Source organism: Cyclopterus lumpus, chromosome 3 (genome assembly GCF_009769545.1).
Source record: "Cyclopterus lumpus isolate fCycLum1 chromosome 3, fCycLum1.pri, whole genome shotgun sequence".
Taxonomy (NCBI): Eukaryota; Metazoa; Chordata; class Actinopteri; order Perciformes; family Cyclopteridae; genus Cyclopterus; species Cyclopterus lumpus.
In genome coordinates this window covers 29957297-29979627 of record NC_046968.1, presented here as the reverse complement: position 1 = coordinate 29979627, position 22331 = coordinate 29957297, and the positions used below count along the sequence as shown (strand labels likewise).

Sequence of the window (22331 nt, the reverse complement as noted above, 5' to 3'; positions counted from 1 at the left end):
TCTGTTCTGTTCTGTTCTGTTCTGATCTGTTCTGTTCTGTTCTGTTCTGCTCTGTTCTGTTCTGTTCTGTTCTGTTCTGTTCTGCTCTGTTCTGTTCTGTTCTGTTCTGTTCTGTTCTGCTCTGTTCTGATCTGTTCTGTTCTGTTCTGTTCTGTTCTGTTCTGTTCTGTTCTGATCCCGCTCGGCGTTCAAAGCTCTCGTTGATAAGAACTCCACCGGGAAGACCAGCCGGCGGGTCGCCTCCCAGCTGTCACTCAAAGATGAAGAGGAATCCCTCATCAGGAAGCAAAACACACTTTAATGTGCGTGTAATATTTGATGATGATTTGATTGACACATTCTAAGAATTTCCACTTAAACTGGGAGCTCTCTGCTGGAAAAGAGCAGAACTTGAACCCTGAACAAAGAAGCCTCCAACGATCGATAGCTCTATCATTTATGGCTCGGATCAATAGTCCTTCCCAACTCTGCAGCTCCTCTTTTCTAATGTTATCTCCCGTTAGCCGGTTACTTAGGGAGCCGATTAGGCTACCTCCGTGTAATGGGTAGTGCAGTGGGTCAATGGACATTGATCCGCCTCATTATTCCTCTCCATCGAAGGCTCACCTCGGCCATTAACGGCTAAATAAAAACCAGATGCTCTCCGTCTCTGCGTTCGCTCTTTACTGTTGTTTAAAAGCTGCAGCGCTTCACCGCCTGTTTAGCCGGTGGGGCTCACCGGGTGTGTTAGCTCTGGTTGGGCTCACCGGGTGTGTTAGCTCTGGTTGGGCTCACCGGCTGTGTTAGCTCTGGTTGGGCTCACCGGGTGTGATTACCGGCTGTGTTAGCTCTGGTTGGGCTCACCGGCTGTGATTACCGGCTGTGTTAGCTCTGGTTGGGCTCACCGGCTGTGATTACCGGCTGTGTTAGCTCTGGTTGGGCTGACCGGGTGTGATTACCGGCTGTGTTAGCTCTGGTTGGGCTGACCGGGTGTGATTACCGGCTGTGTTAGCTCTGGTTGGGCTCACCGGCTGTGATTACCGGCTGTGTTAGCTCTGGTTGGGCTGACCGGGTGTGATTACCGGCTGTGTTAGCTCTGGTTGGGCTCACCGGGTGTGATTACCGGCTGTGTTAGCTCTGGTTGGGCTGACCGGGTGTGATTACCGGCTGTGTTAGCTCTGGTTGGGCTCACCGGGTGTGATTACCGGCTGTGTTAGCTCTGGTTGGGCTCACCGGCTGTGATTACCGGCTGTGTTAGCTCTGGTTGGGCTCACCGGGTGTGATTACCGGCTGTGTTAGCTCTGGTTGGGCTCACCGGGTGTGGGCCATTGGGAAGGAGGCCAGGTCTAGGCCAGAGGATGGATGCAAGAAGCAGGGGCAAGGACCCAGGACCATCATCAGACACCTCCAGGTCCAATGGACCCTATGAGACGTGAAGTCACAACGACTCCGGGGAGGAAGCAGAGTTAATAAGGTGCAATGGAGAGATGTAAATTCATCCATAAGGAGAGAGAGAAGAGGAGATAGGTGCTCAGTGTATCCTAAAACATCCCCCAGCAGCCTATAAGCCTATAGCAGCATATCAAGGGGCTGGACCAGGGCAAACCTGATTCAGCCCTAACTATAAGCACTATTAAAGAGGAAACAGATACAGATAATGTAGGAGAACAGTCAGCGTGCCTAGTCTAATCGAGTTTAGTTAAGTCTAGTTTAGTCTAGTCTATTTTAGTCTAGTTTAGTTTAATCTCCTTCTCCCACAACGTTACAATTGCTCATTAAAACATTGGTGGTGCCAGCTTCTTTCTTCTATTAATCTTCAGTTTTTCACCCGGATGACAGAAGCAGTTTCAGGTTTTATAGGAAACGTCATGGTTTGCCTTAAAATGACTGTGAAATTCAAACAAAACAAGAATGGAAAAACCCGAAAGTAATCCTCGATAAAACGTGATCCATAAAGCCGCTTTGTCGTACGGGAAGGAGACTTCTAGGAGACGGCGCTGGTACCGTGAAGGAGAACAGTCAGCGGGATGAGGATCAGCCTCCTGCCTCTGAAGGTCTGAACCGAGTGGTGGATCTTCACCTTCGCTGTAAAACTTGATCTCACTCCTTCAATCTATTTACTCGTGCTGTGTTCAGGGCGGAGACAACCTGGACGGCTCTAATATCTCACCCTCTGTGTTCAGAGAAGAGCCTTCATTGGAGATCAATCTGAGCAGAGCAACCGTCAACTCCGGGAAGTCGGATAGACACATTAGAAGATGGTAAAAGTGTAGATACGCTCTCTGAGAATAATGCATTTTTACTGTGAAATATAGAAGATAAGACACGTGATTCATTATTCTCAGATTATTCAGTCTGTCCTCCTGCAGGAAAATACAAAGCGAGGAAAAACACTCTATTTCTGTGCACCCCGTCCTTACTGACGTTCTGCTTGGTTCAGGAGACAATTATTAAGAAGATTATATATACATTTATATATATATATGTATGTATATTTATATATACATATATATATTTATATACATATGTATATATAAATATATATTTATATAAGTGTATATACGTAAATGATGTCAAAATTATGTTTTACTGTTTTATTAAAAGTCCCAAAAAACATAGTATAGTATGAAAAGATCATAGTGATGTTTGTCTTCAAAAATAATGAAAAAGAAAAGTTTATTATGCCATTAATACGTTTTTAAAAGTCATATTATAGTATGTAATCAAACATCATTAAAAAAACGTTTTAAAAAGTCAAAGTACATTAAAAAGAGAAATGCAGGAGTTTGGAAACGATGAACCAGACTTCAGTAATCAGGATAGTTGATCCAGACTTCAATAATCAGGATAGTTGAACCAGACTTCAATAATCAGGATAGTTGAACCAGACTTCAGTAATCAGGATAGTTGATCCAGACTTCAATAATCAGGATAGTTGAACCAGACTTCAGTAATCAGAATAGTTGATCCAGACTTCAGTACTCAGGATAGTTGAACCAGACTTCAGTAATCAGGATAGTTGAACCAGACTTCAGTAATCAGGATAGTTGAACCAGACTTCAGTAATCAGGACAGTTGAACCTGACTTCAGTAATCAGGATAGTTGATCCAGACTTCAGTACTCAGGATAGTTGAACCAGACTTCAGTAATCAGGATAGTTGAACCAGACTTCAGTAATCAGGATAGTTGAACCAGACTTTAGTAATCAGGATAGTTGAACCAGACTTCAGTAATCAGGATAGTTGAACCTGACTTCAGTAATCAGGATAGTTGAACCTGACTTCAGTAATCATGATAGTTGATCCAGACTTCAGTAATCAGGATAGTTGATCCAGACTTCAGTAATCAGGATAGTTGAACCAGACTTCAGTAATCAGGATAGTTGAACCTGACTTCAGTAATCATGATAGTTGATCCAGACTTCAGTAATCAGGATAGTTGATCCAGACTTCAGTACTCAGGATAGTTGAACCAGACTTCAGTAATCAGGATAGTTGAACCAGACTTCAGTAATCAGGATAGTTGAACCTTCAGAGGGCTGATATGGTCCAGACGAGGAGGACCAAAGACTCCAGATGTTAATCCTGCTGAGGAGCTGGACTCGAGCACAATGATAAGCTCCGTAATGAATTGTGATAGGAATGCATTTTCATTGAAATATTGAATAAATCAATTAACTGCAATTCCATAAAAGCGCTTTTTGATTGCATTTACTCGGACATGGCCGGGGAACGTAATGAACACATCCAGAAGTTTCTTAATGCTAAATAAACTTTAAGAAGACAATAAGAAGACAATAAGAAGACAATGTGAAGACAATGTGAACACATAGAAAAGACAATGTGAAGACAATGTGAAGACATAAAAAAAGACAATGTGAACACATAGAAAAGACAATGTGAAGACATAAAAAAAGACAATGTGAAGACATAAAAAAAGACAATGTGAAGACATAGAAAAGACAATGTGAAGACAATGTGAAGACATAGAGAAGACATAGAAAAGACAATGTGAAGACAATGTGAAGACATAGAGAAGACATAGAAAAGACAATGTGAAGACATAGAAAAGACAATGTGAAGACATAGAAAAGACAATGTGAAGACAATGTGAAGACATAGAGAAGACATAGAAAAGACAATGTGAAGACAATGTGAAGACATAGAGAAGACACAGAAAAGACAATGTGAAGACAATGTGAACACATAGAGAAGATGCTGTGGAGACATAGAAAAGACAATGTGAAGACACAGAGAAGATGATGTGGAGACATGCAGAGACCAGGTTCCATCCCTCGGTGTGTACCAGGAGATGTTGGTCATCGTTGTTCTTGGGCTGCAGACCAGTGGTGTGTGGAGGCGGTGTGTACTTTGGGGGTTCGTCTGTTTGGTCCTCTCAGGAGAGGAGACCAGCGACGTGAGAGGGAGTCAATGGAGCAGGAAATTAGCCCTTAATTAATCAATGTTTGTATTCAGCTCGTCTAGGGAGGAGACACCTGTGTGCATACTGAAGTCACACACACACACACACACACACACACACACACACACACACACACACACACACACACACACACAACATCAACTTAGACTATTCCTTTAAGCAGTGAAACAGACGGTTAAACACATTTGAGGTTTTTTAGATCCGGATTGATTCACCCACACACACTAAGCAGGTTATTGGTCTTCAGCGTCTCATCAGTGGTCAGATAGCCGACAGGTAGTAAGAAAGTAGAGCAGTCGATCATCGTCGAGCCAGCGTGAAGTCCAATCAGCCACAACAATCGGCGAGGAGGGCTCCGCGGGGACCGGGCGTAACGGGACTGAACGCACCGCGTCTACGTAAAGGTGAGCAGAGGAACCTTTGAGGAACCTTTGAGGAACCTTTGTTCTGAAGTCTCTGCACTGGTGGCTTTGGTCTGTGAGGACGGAGGGATGGCCTGGATGGTGGGCCGCCAGGGACGCCCAAGACCGCAAGACAAGCTGTTTCCATATGCTTCCAGTCTTTATGCTAAGCTAAGCTCATCTAATCACTTCCACCGGCTCCATAATTAAAATACCGTATATTCAGGAGCCTTTAAGTTAAGCATTTGATCTTTTCCTGCCAGGAACAAAAACCCTGATGGAGAAACACTGAATCATTTCCTATTTTAAATATTGAAAGTAAAAGAAGAATCCCCCAAAATACCGAGGATGCTCCCCAGGACGGAAATCAGTGCGTCTTTAGCAAGTCACAGCCGAAGACTTTGAGTCTTTGAGTCTTTGAGTCTTTGAGGCTTTGAGGCTTTGAGGCTTTGAGGTGAGATGAATGGAAAACAAGTGGATGAAAAAATAAAATGAAAAGATGTAGAGAGCAGGTCTAAAAACACTCCGACAGGAAACAGAAACATCTACTTCCTGTTCAGCCTGTTGAGAAAGACAGAAACTAAAACAACGAGGTCTAAAAGATGAAGAATTAAAAGCAGAAGAAAGAACATTGTGTTAGAGAGAGAGACATAAACACACCTGACTCAACTGCACTCTGCTGCCCCCTGGTGGAGACACGGGACACTGTCTCAATAAGTTACCTGATCTTATTGTTCCACAATCTGTTGATCTGTTTAAAGAAAACAAGACAACAAGAGAACAAGACATCAAGAGAACAAGAGAACAAGAGAACAAGACAATAAGACAATAAGACAACAAGAGATCAAGACAACAAGAGAACAAGACAACAAGAGAACAAGAGAACAAGACAATAAGACAATAAGACAACAAGAGATCAAGACAACAAGAGAACAAGACAACAAGAGAACAAGAGAACAAGACAATAAGACAATAAGACATCAAGACAACAAGAGAACAAGACAACAAGAGAACAAGAGAACAAGACAATAAGACAATAAGACAACAAGAGATCAAGACAACAAGAGAACAAGAGAACAAGACAATAAGACAATAAGACAATAAGACAACAAGAGATCAAGACAACAAGAGAACAAGAGAACAAGACAATAAGACAATAAGACAACAAGACATCAAGACATCAAGAGAACAAGAGAACAAGAGAACAAGACAACAAGAGAACAAGAGAACAAGAGAACAAGACAACAAGACAACAAGACAACAAAAGAACAAGAGAACAAGACAACAAGAGAACAAGAGAACAAGACATCAAGACATCAAGACAACAAAAGAACAAGAGAACAAGACATCAAGACAACAAGACAACAAGAGAACAAGACAACAAGACAACAAGACAACAAGAGAACAAGACAACAAGAGAACAAGAGAACAATACAACAAGACAACAAGACAACAAGAGAACAAGACAACAAGAGAACAAGAGAACAAGACAATAAGACAACAAGACAACAAGAGAACAAGAGAACAAGACAACAAGACAACAAGAGAACAAAAGAACAAGACAACAAGACATCAAGACAACAAGAGAACAAGAGAAGAAGACAACAAGAGAACAAGAGAACAAGAGAACAAGACAATAAGACAACAAGACAACAAGAGAACAAGAGAACAAGACAATGAGACAACAAGACAACAAGAGAACAAGAGAACAAGACAATAAGACATCAAGAGAACAAGACAACAAGACAACAAGAGAACAAGACATCAAGACATCAAGACAACAAGAGAACAAGAGAACAAGACAATAAGACAACAAGACAACAAGACAACAAGAGAACAAGAGAAGAAGACAACAAGAGAACAAGAGAACAAGACATCAAGAGAACAAGACAACAAGAGAACAAGAGAACAAGACAATGAGACAATAAGACATCAAGAGAACAAGACAACAAGACAACAAGAGAACAAGACATCAAGACATCAAGACAACAAGAGAACAAGAGAACAAGACAATAAGACAACAAGACAACAAGACAACTAGAGAACAAGACAACAAGATAACAAGAGAACAAGACATCAAGACATCAAGACAATAAGAGAACAAGAGAACAAGACAATAAGACAACAAGACAACAAGAGAACAAGAGAACAAGAGAAGAAGACAACAAGAGAACAAGAGAACAAGACAACAAGAGAACAAGAGAACAAGACAATGAGACAACAAGACAACAAGAGAACAAGAGAACAAGACAATAAGACATCAAGAGAACAAGACAACAAGACAACAAGAGAACAAGACATCAAGACATCAAGACAACAAGAGAACAAGAGAACAAGACAATAAGACAACAAGACATCAAGACAACAAGAGAACAAGAGAAGAAGACAACAAGAGAACAAGAGAACAAGAGAACAAGACATCAAGAGAACAAGACAACAAGAGAACAAGAGAACAAGACAATGAGACAACAAGACAACAAGAGAACAAGAGAACAAGACAATAAGACATCAAGAGAACAAGACAACAAGACAACAAGAGAACAAGACATCAAGACATCAAGACAACAAGAGAACAAGAGAACAAGACAATAAGACAACAAGACAACAAGACAACTAGAGAACAAGACAACAAGATAACAAGAGAACAAGACATCAAGACATCAAGACAATAAGACATCAAGACAACAAGAGAACAAGAGAACAAGACATCAAGACAATAAGACAACAAGACAACAAGACAATAAGACAACAAGAGAACAAGACATCAAGAGAACAAGAGAACAAGACATCAAGACCACAAGACAACAAGACAACAAGACACCAAGACAACAAGAGAACAAGACAACAAGACAACAAGACACCAAGACAACAAGAGAACAAGACAACAAGACAACAAGACATCAAGACAACAAGACAACAAGACAACAAGACATCAAGACAACAAGACAACAAGACAACAAGAGAACAAGAGAACAAGACAACAACAAGACAAAAAAAGAACAAGACAACAAGACAACATTTTCAACCTGAAAGAGGATGACATAACCAACAGTCGCTATTAATACAAATAAAAAACATTCAGGATTTCTTCACAGCAAATTATTCCAAGTGGCTCTTTAGGACAGAAAAGTAGACGTAAACATGAATGTGTTTGTTCCTGTTGAGAACACCTCTGAGTGTGTGTGTGTGAGTACAAGTGTGTGTGTGTGTGTGTGAGTACATATGTGTGTGTGTGTGTGTTAAACCAGACCTTCATTGTTGTTCAAACATAGATAACTTTATTAGCGTTTGAAATGTGGACAATAAGTTTTCTTTATACTTTTATTGATTTTTTTTTTCATGGAATTCAAAAGAACAAAAACAAAGAAATGCTTTTTGTTCAATCTGTTTTATTTATTTTATTTTTTTATACATTTCCGATACTGCAGCTTTGCTCCGTATCAAAACAGAAGTCAGTTTTAAGAATCAAATCGATGCTCGACACGCTGATACAGGTGCAGGCTTTGAAATAACATCTCATATTCATAATAACAATTTAAAGGAAAATTCAACTCAGACGACAGGTGAGTCGAACCGACCCTAGCTACTGTTAGCTTAGCTACGTTTAGCTCAGCTACTTTTAGCTTAGCTACAGTTAGCTTAGCTACTTTAAGCTTAGCTACTGTTTGATTAGCTACTGTTCGATTAGCTACTTTAACATTAGCTACTGTTAGCTTAGCTACTTTAAGCATTGCTACGGTTAGCTTAGCTACTTTAAGTGTAGCTACTGTTAACTTAGCTACTGTCAGTTTAGCTACTGTTAGCTTAGCTTAGCTACTTTACGCTAAGCTACTTTAAGCTTTCTACTTTAAGCTTAGTGACTGTTAGCTTAGCTACTGTTATCTTGTACACTGTATCTTAGCTACTGTTAGCTTAGTTTTATTAGGCTTAGCTACTGTAAGCTTAGCTTTGTTATTGTGTTTCTGACGTGTTTCAGAGTCTCTGGAACACGTCAGAAAGCTAACTCACCTGTCACCTGACAACTTACATAATTATCCTTTGAATGCATAAATAACCCTGTGAAGAAACATAGTTGGTAAAACCAAGACCCAAGACACATTAATAAGATGCATATCAATGTCCACACGTTATTAATTAAGCTACTCAAAGAACGAGGAGGCGTGTCATCATTCATGTTACAGGGCGACAAAATATGAAACCAACGGCACGCAAAAGATTCAAAAGGAAATGTTTCAAAACTACTCACAAAACAACAACAACAGAAAACATTTACATTATTGACAAGTTCTCTTTACACATTGGGCTTTGAAACCCGGAGACTGTTGTTAACAAACATGAAAACAAAATGTCTCCTCCCAGCAGCGAGTAGTCCACACACACACACACACACACACACACACACACACACACACACACACACACACGCTCACACACACACACACACACACACACACACACACACAGACACACACACACAGACACACACGCACACAAACACACACACACACACACACGCTCACACACACACACACAGACACACACACACACACAGACACACACGCTCACACACACACACACACACACACACACACACGCTCACACACACACACACACACACACACACACACACAGACACACACACACAGACACACACGCACACACACACGCACACACACACACACACACACACACGCACACAGACACACACACACACACACAAACACACGCTCACACACACACACACACACACACACACAGTAATATTTGCGTTACTTCTCTTGCTGCATAGTGTCTCTTATTTTAAGAAGCAGTGTCTCTATTGCTTTTCATACCGTGTTCATTTTTGCGATATTGCTTTTATTTTATTATTTAAAAATGTAAACATGGCTGAACCAAAGAGTCTCATTTCAACAACGTCCTTATGTTGGCACTGGAAGCGTCTCGGGAACTTTTGGCACGACCTCCACATGGACTGATGAGGTCAAAGGTCAAGCTCACGGTGACCTCACCGAACATGCTTCAAACATTTCATCTGCTCCGCATTAATATTTGTGTGTTTTTCCGTGTTAATTAATGTTGAAAGATCTACTGCAGACAAACTCTCAGCAGAGAACCTGCAGTTCCCTGCGAGGCCACCAGGTGGTGCTACATGCTACATGCTACATTTAGCTCAACCAACCAGAGCGCAGGATTATCTGTTACCGGGTAGAAACGGTTCATCTCTGCTCCGGGGATCAATAACAAGAAGACAAAATTAATATTATCAACGAATAACCAAACAAGCACAAACACAAGTTACAATTTTTAAATCAGGTGAGATCCCGCAGCTGAATTATGCTTCTGATAATCAATTATGCTTTTGAATTATGCTTCTGATAATCAATAATCAAGTAAAAAGTGTGTGAGATGAGTGAATACGATGTTTAGTGTTTAGTTTGATTATTATTCACCTCAGAGTGCTTCAGACCATAAATACAGAACAATACATAACTTATAGTTCTATATGTAAATACATAACTTAAGTATTCTTCTCTTTTCATGAGTGAAAACGCTGTTTACTTAGGAGAGGAGACAAGGACAGAGGAGACAAGGAGGGGAGAGGACAGGAGAGGAGGGTTGACAGAGAGAGAGGAGACAAGGTGAGGAGACGAGGAGAGGAAGGGAGGAAAGGTGAAAACACATTCAGTCCCCTTCAGTAGCGAGCGCTAACGAGTATCTCTATTGCGCAACTTCAACCCCCGACGAGCGATTGGCCAGTCTGCGCTCGAGGGGGCGGGACTTAGCGAAGGCTCGGCCAATCGATCGGCTAGCGACCGCTAGAGACGAGGAGGTTCTCGACGAATCAAATCATCGACATGAAACCTAATAAATGAAATAAAATCTATGCTAACATCGCTCACCTCCTCACTCCTCCTGGAACTGTGACCAACCTTTACGGACATCATCAACAACAACAACAACAACAACAACAACAAATCAAACCGTATATATTGGATATGAATACTGAGTCAGAGTCCAGATCCAAGATCCGGGGACATGAGAGGTTAATGAAGACCTTCTGGTCCCACCTGGAGGAGGAGAGGAGGAAGAAGAGGAGGAAGAAGAGGAAGAGGAGGAGGAGAGGAAGAGGAGGAGATGAGGACGAAGAGGAGGAGGAGTTCAAATCTCCCAGTAGATCCTCCATGGTCCGTCCGGATCTGGCTGGCTCCTGGTCTACTCGTCGCCCCGCAGAGTCAGGAGCTCCAGGTCCTGGTCTACTCGTCGCCCCGCAGAGTCAGGAGCTCCGGGTCCTGGTCTACTCGTCGCCCCGCAGAGTCAGGAGCTCCGGGTCCTGGTCTACTCGTCGCCTCGCAGAGTCAGGAGCTCCAGGTCCTGGTCTACTCGTCGCCCCGCAGAGTCAGGAGCTCCAGGTCCTGGTCTACTCGTCGCCCCGCAGAGTCAGGAGCTCCAGGTCCTGGTCTACTCGTCGCCCCGCAGAGTCAGGAGCTCCAGGTCCTGGTCTACTCGTCGCCCCGCAGAGTCAGGAGCTCCTGGTCCTGGTCTACTCGTCGCCTCGCAGAGTCAGGAGCTCCAGGTCCTGGTCTACTCGTCGCCCCGCAGTCAGGAGCTCCAGGTCCTGGTCTACTCATCGCCCCGCAGAGTCAGGAGCTCCGGGTCCTGGTCTACTCATCGCCCTGCAGTCAGGAGCTCCGGGTCCTGGTCTACTCGTCGCCCCGCAGAGTCAGGAGCTCCAGGTCCTGGTCTACTCGTCGCCTCGCAGAGTCAGGAGCTCCAGGTCCTGGTCTACTCGTCGCCCTGCAGAGTCAGGAGCTCCGGGTCCTGGTCTACTCGTCGCCCCGCAGTCAGGAGCTCCGGGTCCTGGTCTACTCGTCGCCCTGCAGAGTCAGGAGCTCCGGGTCCTGGTCTACTCGTCGCCCCGCAGTCAGGAGCTCCGGGTCCTGGTCTACTCGTCGCCCTGCAGAGTCAGGAGCTCCGGGTCCTGGTCTACTCGTCGCCCCGCAGTCAGGAGCTCCGGGTCCTGGTCTACTCGTCGCCCCGCAGAGTCAGGAGCTCCGGGTCCTGGTCTACTCGTCGCCCTGCAGAGTCAGGAGCTCCAGGTCCTGGTCTACTCGTCGCCCTGCAGAGTCAGGAGCTCCGGGTCCTGGTCTACTCGTCGCCCTGCAGAGTCAGGAGCTCCAGGTCCTGGTCTACTCGTCGCCCTGCAGAGTCAGGAGCTCCGGGTCCTGGTCTACTCGTCGCCCTGCAGAGTCAGGAGCTCCGGGTCCTGGTCTACTCGTCGCCCTGCAGAGTCAGGAGCTCCGGGTCCTGGTCTACTCGTCGCCCTGCAGAGTCAGGAGCTCCGGGTCCTGGTCTACTCGTCGCCCTGCAGAGTCAGGAGCTCCGGGTCCTGGTCTACTCGTCGCCCTGCAGAGTCAGGAGCTCCGGGTCCTGGTCTACTCGTCGCCCTGCAGAGTCAGGAGCTCCGGGTCCTGGTCTACTCGTCGCCCTGCAGAGTCAGGAGCTCCGGGTCCTGGTCTACAGGTCGGCCCCGAACAGCTCCTTGTAGAGAGGGGGGAAGAGCGTCCTCACCGTGTCGGGGTGCAGCGCTCTGAAGGCAGAAAGCTTCTCTGAGTGACGGATGACCAGAGACCGCAACGCTGACACCTTACACCTGAGCTAGGGGGGAGGAGACAAGGAGAGGAGACGAGGAGGAGGAGAGAGGAGGAGAGGAAAGGAGAGGAGTTATTAAACATCGGTGACACAGAATCGGAACAATTAATCTTCAGGTTCAGATTACAGTTCGCAGAACAACGTCCTCACAAGTATACCAATCTGTTTCTAGTTGTAGTTCACCGTCTCACCACATGGAGGCGTCTTAGGACCGTGTGCAGACTGCAGGAGCAGAAACCACCAGTGTGTGTGTGTGTGTGTGTGTGTGTGTGTATGTGTGTGTGTGTGTATGTGTATGTGTGTGTATGTGTGTGCGTGTGTGTGTGTGTGTGTGCGTGTGTGTGTGTGTGTGCGTATGTGCGTGTGTCTGTGTATGTGCGTGTGTGTGTGTGTGTGTGTGTATGTGTGTGTGTCTGTGTGTGTGTGTGTGTGTGTGTGCGTATGTGCGTGTGTCTGTGTGTGTGTGTGTGTGTGTGTGTGTGTGTGTGTCTGTGTGTGTGTGTGTGTGTGTGTGTGTATGTGTATGTGTGTGTATGTGTGTGTGTGTCTGTGTGTGTCTGTGTGTGTGCGTGTGTGCGTGTGTGTGTGTGTGCGTGTGTGTGTGTGTGTGCGTATGTGCGTGTGTCTGTGTATGTGCGTGTGTGTGTGTGTGTGTGTGTATGTGTGTGTGTCTGTGTATGTGTGTGTGTGTGTGTGTGTGTGTGTGTGTGTGTGTGTGTCTGTGTATGTGTGTGCGTATGTGCGTGTGTCTGTGTATGTGTGTGTGTGTGTGTGTGTGTGTGTGTATGTGTGTGTGTCTGTGTATGTGTGTGCGTATGTGCGTGTGTCTGTGTATGTGTGTGTGTGTGTGTGTGTGTGTGCGTATGTGTGTGTGTCTGTGTATGTGTGTGTGTGTGTGTGTGTGTGTGTGTGTGTGTGTGCGTATGTGTGTGTGTGTGTGTGTGTGTGTGTGTATGTGTGTCTGTGTATGTGTGTGTGTGTGTGTGTGTGTGTGTGTGTGTGTGTGTGTGGTACCTTGTTCAGAGCTCCTTCTTCTCTCTGGTTCTTCTGCAGGACGTGTTGAAGAGCTAGTTGAGTCTTCTGCTGCAGCTTCTCCACCTGCAGCTTCTCCTGCAGCCACGACCGGTCTGTAGAAGCAGCAACAACAACAACAACAACAACAACATCAACAACAACAACCTTCTCAGCTGCTAACGTGAAGCCGACCCGCGGGTCAGAAGCTCACCTGCAGACAGGAGGACGGAGGCTGAGAACAAGGCGAGCTCGTCCTCCGTCAGGCGCAGGGAGCACATCCCTCTGGAGAAGTCGAAGACCGCGGAGACCAGGTCGTCACAGCCTGGGGACACGGTTACCACGGCAACGAGTTACGGGTCCACGAAGGACACTTAAAGACTGCTTCAGAGGACACTTAAAGACTGCTTCAGAGGACACTTAAATACTGCTTCAGATCACACTTAAATACTGCTTCAGATCACACTTAAAGACTGCTTCAGAGGACACTTAAAGACTGCTTCAGATCACACTTAAAGACTGCTTCAGATCACACTTAAATACTGCTTCAGATCACACTTAAATACTGCTTTAGAGGACACTTAAAGACTGCTTCAGATCACACTTAAATACTGCTTCAGAGGACACTTAAATACTGCTTCAGAGGACACTTAAATACTGCTTCAGAGGACACTTAAATACTGCTTCAGAGGACACTTAAAGACTGCTTCAGAGGACACTTAAATACTGCTTCAGATCACACTTAAATACTGCTTCAGATCACACTTAAAGACTGCTTCAGAGGACACTTAAATACTGCTTCAGATCACACTTAAAGACTGCTTCAGATCACACTTAAATACTGCTTCAGAGGACACTTAAAGACTGCTTCAGATCACACTTAAATACTGCTTTAGAGGACACTTAAAGACTGCTTCAGATCACACTTAAATACTGCTTCAGAGGACACTTAAATACTGCTTCAGAGGACACTTAAATACTGCTTCAGAGGACACTTAAATACTGCTTCAGATCACACTTAAATACTGCTTTAGAGGACACTTAAAGACTGCTTCAGATCACACTTAAATACTGCTTCAGAGGACACTTAAATACTGCTTCAGAGGACACTTAAATACTGCTTCAGAGGACACTTAAATACTGCTTCAGATCACACTTAAATACTGCTTCAGAGGACACTTAAAGACTGCTTCAGATCACACTTAAATACTGCTTCAGAGGACACTTAAATACTGCTTCAGAGGACACTTAAATACTGCTTCAGAGGACACTTAAATACTGCTTTAGAGGACACTTAAATACTGCTTCAGATCACACTTAAATACTGCTTCAGAGGACACTTAAATACTGCTTCAGATCACACTTAAATACTGCTTCAGATCACACTTAAATACTGCTTCAGAGGACACCTAAATACTGCTTCAGATCACACTTGAATACTGCTTCAGAGGACACTTAAAGACTGCTTCAGATCACACTTAAATACTGCTTCAGATCACACTTAAATACTGCTTCAGAGGACACTTAAATACTGCTTCAGATCACACTTGAATACTGCTTCAGAGGACACTTAAAGACTGCTTCAGAGGACACTTAAAGACTGCTTCAGATCACACTTAAATACTGCTTCAGAGGACACTTAAATACTGCTTCAGAGGACACTTAAATACTGCTTCATAGGACACTTAAATACTGCTTCAGATCACACTTAAATACTGCTTTAGAGGACACTTAAATACTGCTTCAGATCACACTTAAATACTGCTTCAGATCACACTTAAATACTGCTTCAGAGGACACTTAAATACTGCTTCAGATCACACTTAAAGACTGCTTCAGAGGACACTTAAATACTGCTTCAGAGGACACTTAAAGACTGCTTCAGAGGACACTTAAATACTGCTTCAGATCACACTTAAATACTGCTTCAGATCACACTTAAATACTGCTTCAGAGGACACTTAAATACTGCTTCAGATCACACTTAAATACTGCTTCAGATCACACTTAAAGACTGCTTCAGATCACACTTAAATACTGCTTCAGAGGACACTTAAATACTGCTTCAGAGGACACTTAAATACTGCTTCAGAGGACACTTAAATACTGAATAATCCCCGGAACAATCCATTCCCCTGGTTTAGTGCTCCGATGTATTTCCATCATGTGACCCACAGGGGGCTCCACGACACAACAAGCACATGGAGTGATGCAGCAGGAGGAAGAGGAAGAGGAAGAGGAAGAGGAAGAGGAACTCACCCAGAGCTCTGAAGACGTCTGGACCTGCAAACTTCCCGTCGAAGTAGACGGTGTTCTTCTGGGAGTCGAACAGCCGACACATCCGGACCAAGACGACCTCCAGAGAGCCTGTGGGGGGGGGGGGGGGGGGGGGGCATTATGATGCTGATTCTTCAGACACAATAGTTACCGATATCACAACGTCTGCCACGAGGAGCTATTGATTTGAATAAATGTCTTTTATTGACACGACCATCACAGAAAGCAGACGAGCTGAGCGATAACTGACTAGAGGTCAGTTCTCGATTAGATTTCGGGGAACCAAATTATGGAATGATTGTTCCCACCTAACAAAGAAATGTGATTCTGTAAAATGTTTCAAAAATGGCCTCAAAGAAAGTCTGATAGCTGTTTTGTTATCAGTGTTCATGTCTTTCTCTCATCACCATAGAATCCACTTTCACATGCACACACACGCCTACTCAGACTAAATATAATTACATTATGTTTCATTCTTTTTTCTTTTGTTGTCCAACTTATGCATTTTTCATTTTATGTTTGTAATGTTGTAACATTTTAAATATTATATAGGTAGAGTTGGCTTGTTGTCTCTTCCTGCACTGATATTCATTTATCTCTGTTGTGATTTTATTGCTTGAATTGTGCAAACGAATAAAACAATAACAAAGAGCTCTGACATGATGTCTCACCGGCCTTCAGCAGCACGATCTGGTCGTTCTGACAGAGGTCCATGAAGCCGTCGATGCGCTTGGCGAACTCCACCACGTACTGGATGGCCTCGGTGATCTTCACGGCGCACAGCTGCCACATCACCTCGGCCGGCTGCGGAGACGGAAGACACGCTGAGGGTCGAGAGGTTCACCTCCAGAAGGTAGCGGGGTTCTCATGGACGCACCTTGCTCTGGTAGCTCTTCACCTCGTCCTGCAGGAAGTTCTGCCAGCTCGTCTGCTGAAGCTCCGCCCCCAGGTACTGGCACGTCTCCAGGTGGGACTTGGACACGCCCTGAGCCAGGTGATCTGCAGTGGACAGTGAGGGCTTCAGATGGACCGATAACACCCAGAAGTCTGCAGGAACAGTTCCTATCATAGTCATGGCTTCTCTAAACCGGGGGACAGGAAGTGGAGACGGGTCTGCTCCGTCACTTCCTGTTTCCAGGAAATAGCCCCGGCCTGCCAGCCTGAGGCTTTCTGTAAACTCTGAGTCAGGTCATACGCATGAACATTCATATTAATGCTGTCGCCATGGTTACGGTGGAAGATTGAAAGAAATAATCTGGAAACATGTTTAAAGTGTTCTTGTTAATCAGGTTTCATGTCAACAATAAGTTTAATTAAAGCTGAGAGGTACTGATTGTTTACAGTAGGAGTAATAGTTCATAGTACTTTAGCCAGTAGGTGGCGCTATGACAATGTGAACATGCACATGCATCATGTTTCTCTTCGTCGAGTGTAGACCACGTCATTTAAATCCAATGCCGTTTGTCACTAATGGCTGTTTTCCTTTCGCCAGTAGGTGGCGCTATGAGTCTGAATATGTCGTCATGTGGATGAGCTCCGGCCTGGACCGGCATCATGACAATCTTTGGGCGGACTGGATGAAGTACCTTGGAGTTACAACAACTTTCTCTAACATTGCGAACCACACAAAATAGGTTTTCACTTCAAGGTCGGACGTCAACAAGTCAAATATTCATCGTTAACCCTTTAAGACCCGAGCTATGTTCTAGGTTTCTGCTCGAAATAACATCCCCAAACTAAAAAGGGTATCTCTGCAACCACAAAGGCTATTTGAGGAATGTTGGTGTTATGATAAAGGCAACCCATGTGGGCTTCTGTTCAGATGTGTACATATTAGTATATATGTTACTGGTTAAGAGTAAATAAAGATGAAAGACAGCAAAAGTTGAATTTCCAGGTTCGCCTAGAAAAAAAAGCCCTTTCAGGATGATTATCTCTGTGAAAGATGCAGGTCAAAGGTCAAAACCCACAGAGGTCATAACTCACTATGGGACCAGTCTCTGCAAAGTTAGACTGAAAAAGTGAAGCAGAACAAAGTTAGAGGTTTTAGAACAGATTAATTAGGCAAAAAGGGCATTTGGGCAATTTGAATGTTCTCATGTACTAAACCATATATTTCACTTGTATATTACTTATGTTGTTCAATACATCAAATATAGCAGTCTTTGTTGATTAGAAGAAGAAAAATGATTTTTTTCAAAAAGAAAGCCAAAGATAAGCAACATTTGTGACTAAATCCATTCATGTTGCTGTGTTCTTTGGCTCATATCTCAGAGATGCTTTGGTGCAGAAGGATTTAGAAAAGATATTTAGAATCTGTGTGGAGTCCTCTTGCTCTTTGCTATCTGTCTCTTTCTGATAGCACCGAGCTACGAGATGCTAGTTCTGGAAACGTGCTGAGTGGGCTGACTCCTGACAAAATGATGATTATGATATTTTCATAATTCAGTTGGTGTTTGAGTTGTGTGGAAATGGCTTACTGATTATTGTAGCCCAAGTTCTTTTGTTTAATTTGATGTACAACATCAATATGTCTGCTCATGTTTATTGTGATGTTTTACACTAACTATGAAGTGTAAATCTGCACGTGGGGCTTAAAAGGACTTCAAATCATTCTTAAACAAAGTTGAAGTCGATCGGATACATTTTGTGAGAGCGTAATAATACAAATGCTGAAAATGTCAAGAAATGACAACACAAAAAGAAGGTGGAGATTCTTCTGCATGAGGGGCGTCGCCTGCTGTAATTCTAGGGGGCGCTAGAGAGACATTGAAGGTGACTTCGTCAGTGCTCGGACCTTAATTATGACGCCATATCAGGATATAAACATTATTGCATCCATACAGGCAACATGCATACAAATATGTCTCTCCCATAATCAGGACATCTTCATCTTCCTCATCCATAAACCAGAACTCTGAAAGAAGTAATAGGAGGGCGGGGCTTCACCAACGAACACCAGAATAAACCAAATGTGTAATCTGTGTGAACAACGTGTTCGTGAACGCGGCGCAGATGAAGGAACTTATTGTTCCAGAGAACGAGGAGCAGAAGTGAAGTGGAAGTCGACTCCTTCCTTTTGTCAGAGGAGGAAAAAGAACGAGTGAATAAAAAAGGAAAGTCTCCGGAGAGAACGAGGAGCCTCTCGCCCCAATTACCAGACGGCTAATTACACAGCGACATTTTAAGGAGCTCTGCTATTCGAAACCACCTCTCTCTCTCTCTGTTTCTTTCATTCCTCCATCTCTCCGTTATTCTTCCCTTCTTTCAGGGTATTTCCTTTTGTTTCCCTCCAGCTCTCCACGACCTTCTGCCGTTTCTTTTCTCACGGAATCAAACCGTCGTTCTGCAGAACTGTGTGAAAATGTCCGTCCAAAAGATTTTTTTAGCTTGATTTATGATTCTGGTAATTTAGTGCTGAACTTCCACCAAGTTTTGGAACCTGGAAAATGCAACATTGTATCTTTTTGTGAGACCCTTCCTGGTTATTAATTTGATAAATCAGTTACTTAAGTATATTTAAACTCTTAGTTCTTTTAGATTTTAGAGGACGTTATCATTTACCTTGTTCACTGAGCAGAGCCTGAACGCATCATGAGAACGTTATCATTTACCTTCAGCTAGTACTCATGTTCACTGACTAGAGCCTGAACGCATCATGAGAACGTTCTCATCTACCTTCAGCCAGTACTCATGTTCACTGAGCAGAGCCTGAACGCATCATGAGAACGTTATCATTTACCTTCAGCCAGTACTCATGTTTACTGAGCAGAGCCTGAACGCATCATGAGAACGTTCTCATCTACCTTCAGCCAGTACTCATGTTCACTGAGCAGAGCCTGAACGCATCATGAGAACGTTATCATTTACCTTCAGCCAGTACTCATGTTTACTGAGCAGAGCCTGAACGCATCATGAGAACGTTATCATCTACCTTCAGCCAGTACTCATGTTCACTGAGCGGAGCCTGAACGCATCATGAGAACGTTCTCATCTACCTTCAGCCAGTACTCATGTTCACTGAGCGGAGCCTGAACGCATCATGAGAACGTTATCATTTACATTCAGCCAGTACTCATGTTTACTGAGCAGAGCCTGAACGCATCATGAGAACGTTATCATTTAGCTTCAGCCAGTACTCATGTTCACTGAGCAGAGCCTGAACGCATCATGAGAACGTTATCATTTACCTTCAGCCAGTACTCATGTTCACTGAGCAGAGCCTGAACGCATCATGAGAACGTTATCATTTACCTTCAGCCAGTACTCATGTTCACTGAGCAGAGCCTGAACGCATCATGAGAACGTTATCATTTACCTTCAGCCAGTACTCATGTTCACTGAGCAGAGCCTGAACGCATCATGAGAACGTTATCATTTACCTTCAGCCAGTACTCATGTTCACTGAGCGGTGCCTGAACGCATCATGAGAACGTTATCATTCCTACCAGCTTTATTGACCCCGTGATGGTTAATGTTAAGCCCCGTGAGAAGGTGCTGTAGGGTTCCGGTTTCCTCCGTCTTACCGAGGTCCTCCATGGACACGGTGGGTAACGGGTCTCCATCGCTGAAGGAGCCGTACGGGAAGAAGTCGTTATTGGAGCCGTAGTCACACAGCGGCTCCGGTTTGATGTCGTTAATATCGAGTCCAGACTGATCCGGGGCCGGCTGAATGTCCAGGTAGAACCCACGACCTCCTGCTCCTCCTTCTCCTCCTCCTGAGTCTGCCTGTTTGTGGAAGAGAAGGTCTTATAGGTCATGTAAGACTTTGTTTTACTCACTGAGAAGCAGAATCACAGACCTTGGAGGACACTGATCCTCCTTCAGGAGAGTTCTGCTCCATGTCGCCCCCCAGCTCGTCGTAGGGGGGCGACAGCGGCTCGCCCTCGCCCGGGGACGGGCTGCCGAGGCCGGGGTGGGACAGGAGGACGGCCCCCTGCTGCTGCTGGAGGCGGTGCTTCTGCACCTCAGCATACAGACTGTCTCGTTGCTTCTTGGACATGCGACCGAACTTTACGGCTGTTTGAGGAGAAGAGAGCAGGAAAACCATACGTGGAGGGATGAGTTGGTATTTAGGAATGCAGGGTGGTACTTAGCATCAGGCCCACCACGGACTTCACCTACAACATGTAATACAAAGAGACGCGTAACAACCCGGATAAGACTGAAAACAACTACAAAGAGACATCAAACCACTTCAAAGAGACACAAAACAACTACAAAAAGACATAAAGTAGTAACAAAGAGACACAAAACAACTACAAAAAGACATCAAACCACTTCAAAGAGACACAAAACAACTACAAAAAGACATAAAGTAGTAACAAAGAGACACAAAACAACTACAAAAAGACATAAAGTAGCAACAAAGAGACACAAAACAACTACAAAAAGACATAAAGTAGTAACAAAGAGACACAAAACAACTACAAAGAGACATCAAACCACTTCAAAGAGACACAAAACAACTACAAAAAGACATAAAGTAGTAACAAAGAGACACAAAACAACTACAAAAAGACATAAAGTAGCAACAAAGAGACACAAAACAACTACAAAAAGACATAAAGTAGCAACAAAGAGACACAAAACAACTACAAAAAGACATCAAACCACTTCAAAGAGACACAAAACAACTACAAAAAGAGATAAAGTAGCAACAAAGAGACACAAAACAACTACAAAAAGACATAAAGTAGCAACAACTACAAAAAGACATAAAGTAGTAACAAAGAGACACAAAACAACTACAAAAAGACATAAAGTAGCAACAAAGAGACACAAAACAACTACAAAAAGACATAAAGTAGCAACAAAGAGACACAAAACAACTACAAAAAGACATAAAGTAGTAACAAAGAGACACAAAACAACTACAAAAAGACATAAAGTAGCAACAAAGAGACACAAAACAGCTACAAAAAGACATAAAGTAGTAACAAAGAGACACAAAACAGCTACAAAGAAACAACTGTGTGTGTGTGTGTGTGTGTGTCTCACCTTCTCGGGACATGCCCACAGACAGACATTTCTGCAGACGGCAGTGTTGGCAGCGGTTGCGACTCGTTCGGTCGATCAGACAGTTTTTCTGCCGCGGACACGAGTAGGCGGCGTTGCTCTGCTGGCTGCGCCTGAAGAAGCCCTGAGACACGGGGGACAGGTGTAGTTCAACCAGGTGTAGTTCAACCAGATGTAGTTCAACCAGATGTAGTTCAACCAGGTGTAGTTCAACCAGATGTAGTTCAACCAGGTGTAGTTCAACCAGGTGTAGTTCAACCAGGTGTAGTTCAACCAGGTGTAGTTCAACCAGGTGTAGTTCAACCAGATGTAGTTCAACCAGGTGTAGTTCAACCAGATGTAGTTCAACCAGGTGTACTTCAACCAGGTGTAGTTTAACCAGGTGTAGTTCAACCAGGTGTAGTTCAACCAGGTGTAGTTCAACCAGGTGTAGTTTAACCAGGTGTAGTTCAACCAGGTGTAGTTCAACCAGGTGTAGTTCAACCAGATGTAGTTCAACCAGGTGTAGTTCAACCAGGTGTAGTTCAACCAGGTGTAGTTTAACCAGGTGT

The 22331-nt window shown here is 44.0% G+C and overlaps 1 protein-coding gene across 1 annotated transcript in view; it reads right to left on the bottom strand.

Annotated features, from left to right (window-relative positions):
• Nucleotides 1-12339: 12339 nt before the first annotated feature.
• The window catches only part of LOC117728896 (nuclear receptor ROR-alpha A-like), a 33678-nt gene continuing 23686 nt past the window's right edge, over nt 12340-22331 (bottom strand). The window contains exons 4-12 of the mRNA XM_034529820.1: nt 21763-21904; nt 20564-20781; nt 20289-20490; nt 16640-16761; nt 16434-16566; nt 15745-15852; nt 13700-13810; nt 13489-13601; nt 12340-12480 (exon numbers count right to left, since the gene is read on the bottom strand). Of these exons, the coding sequence (XP_034385711.1) occupies nt 12340-12480; nt 13489-13601; nt 13700-13810; nt 15745-15852; nt 16434-16566; nt 16640-16761; nt 20289-20490; nt 20564-20781; nt 21763-21904 (1290 nt within the window). The remainder of the gene's footprint in view (nt 12481-13488; nt 13602-13699; nt 13811-15744; nt 15853-16433; nt 16567-16639; nt 16762-20288; nt 20491-20563; nt 20782-21762; nt 21905-22331) is intronic.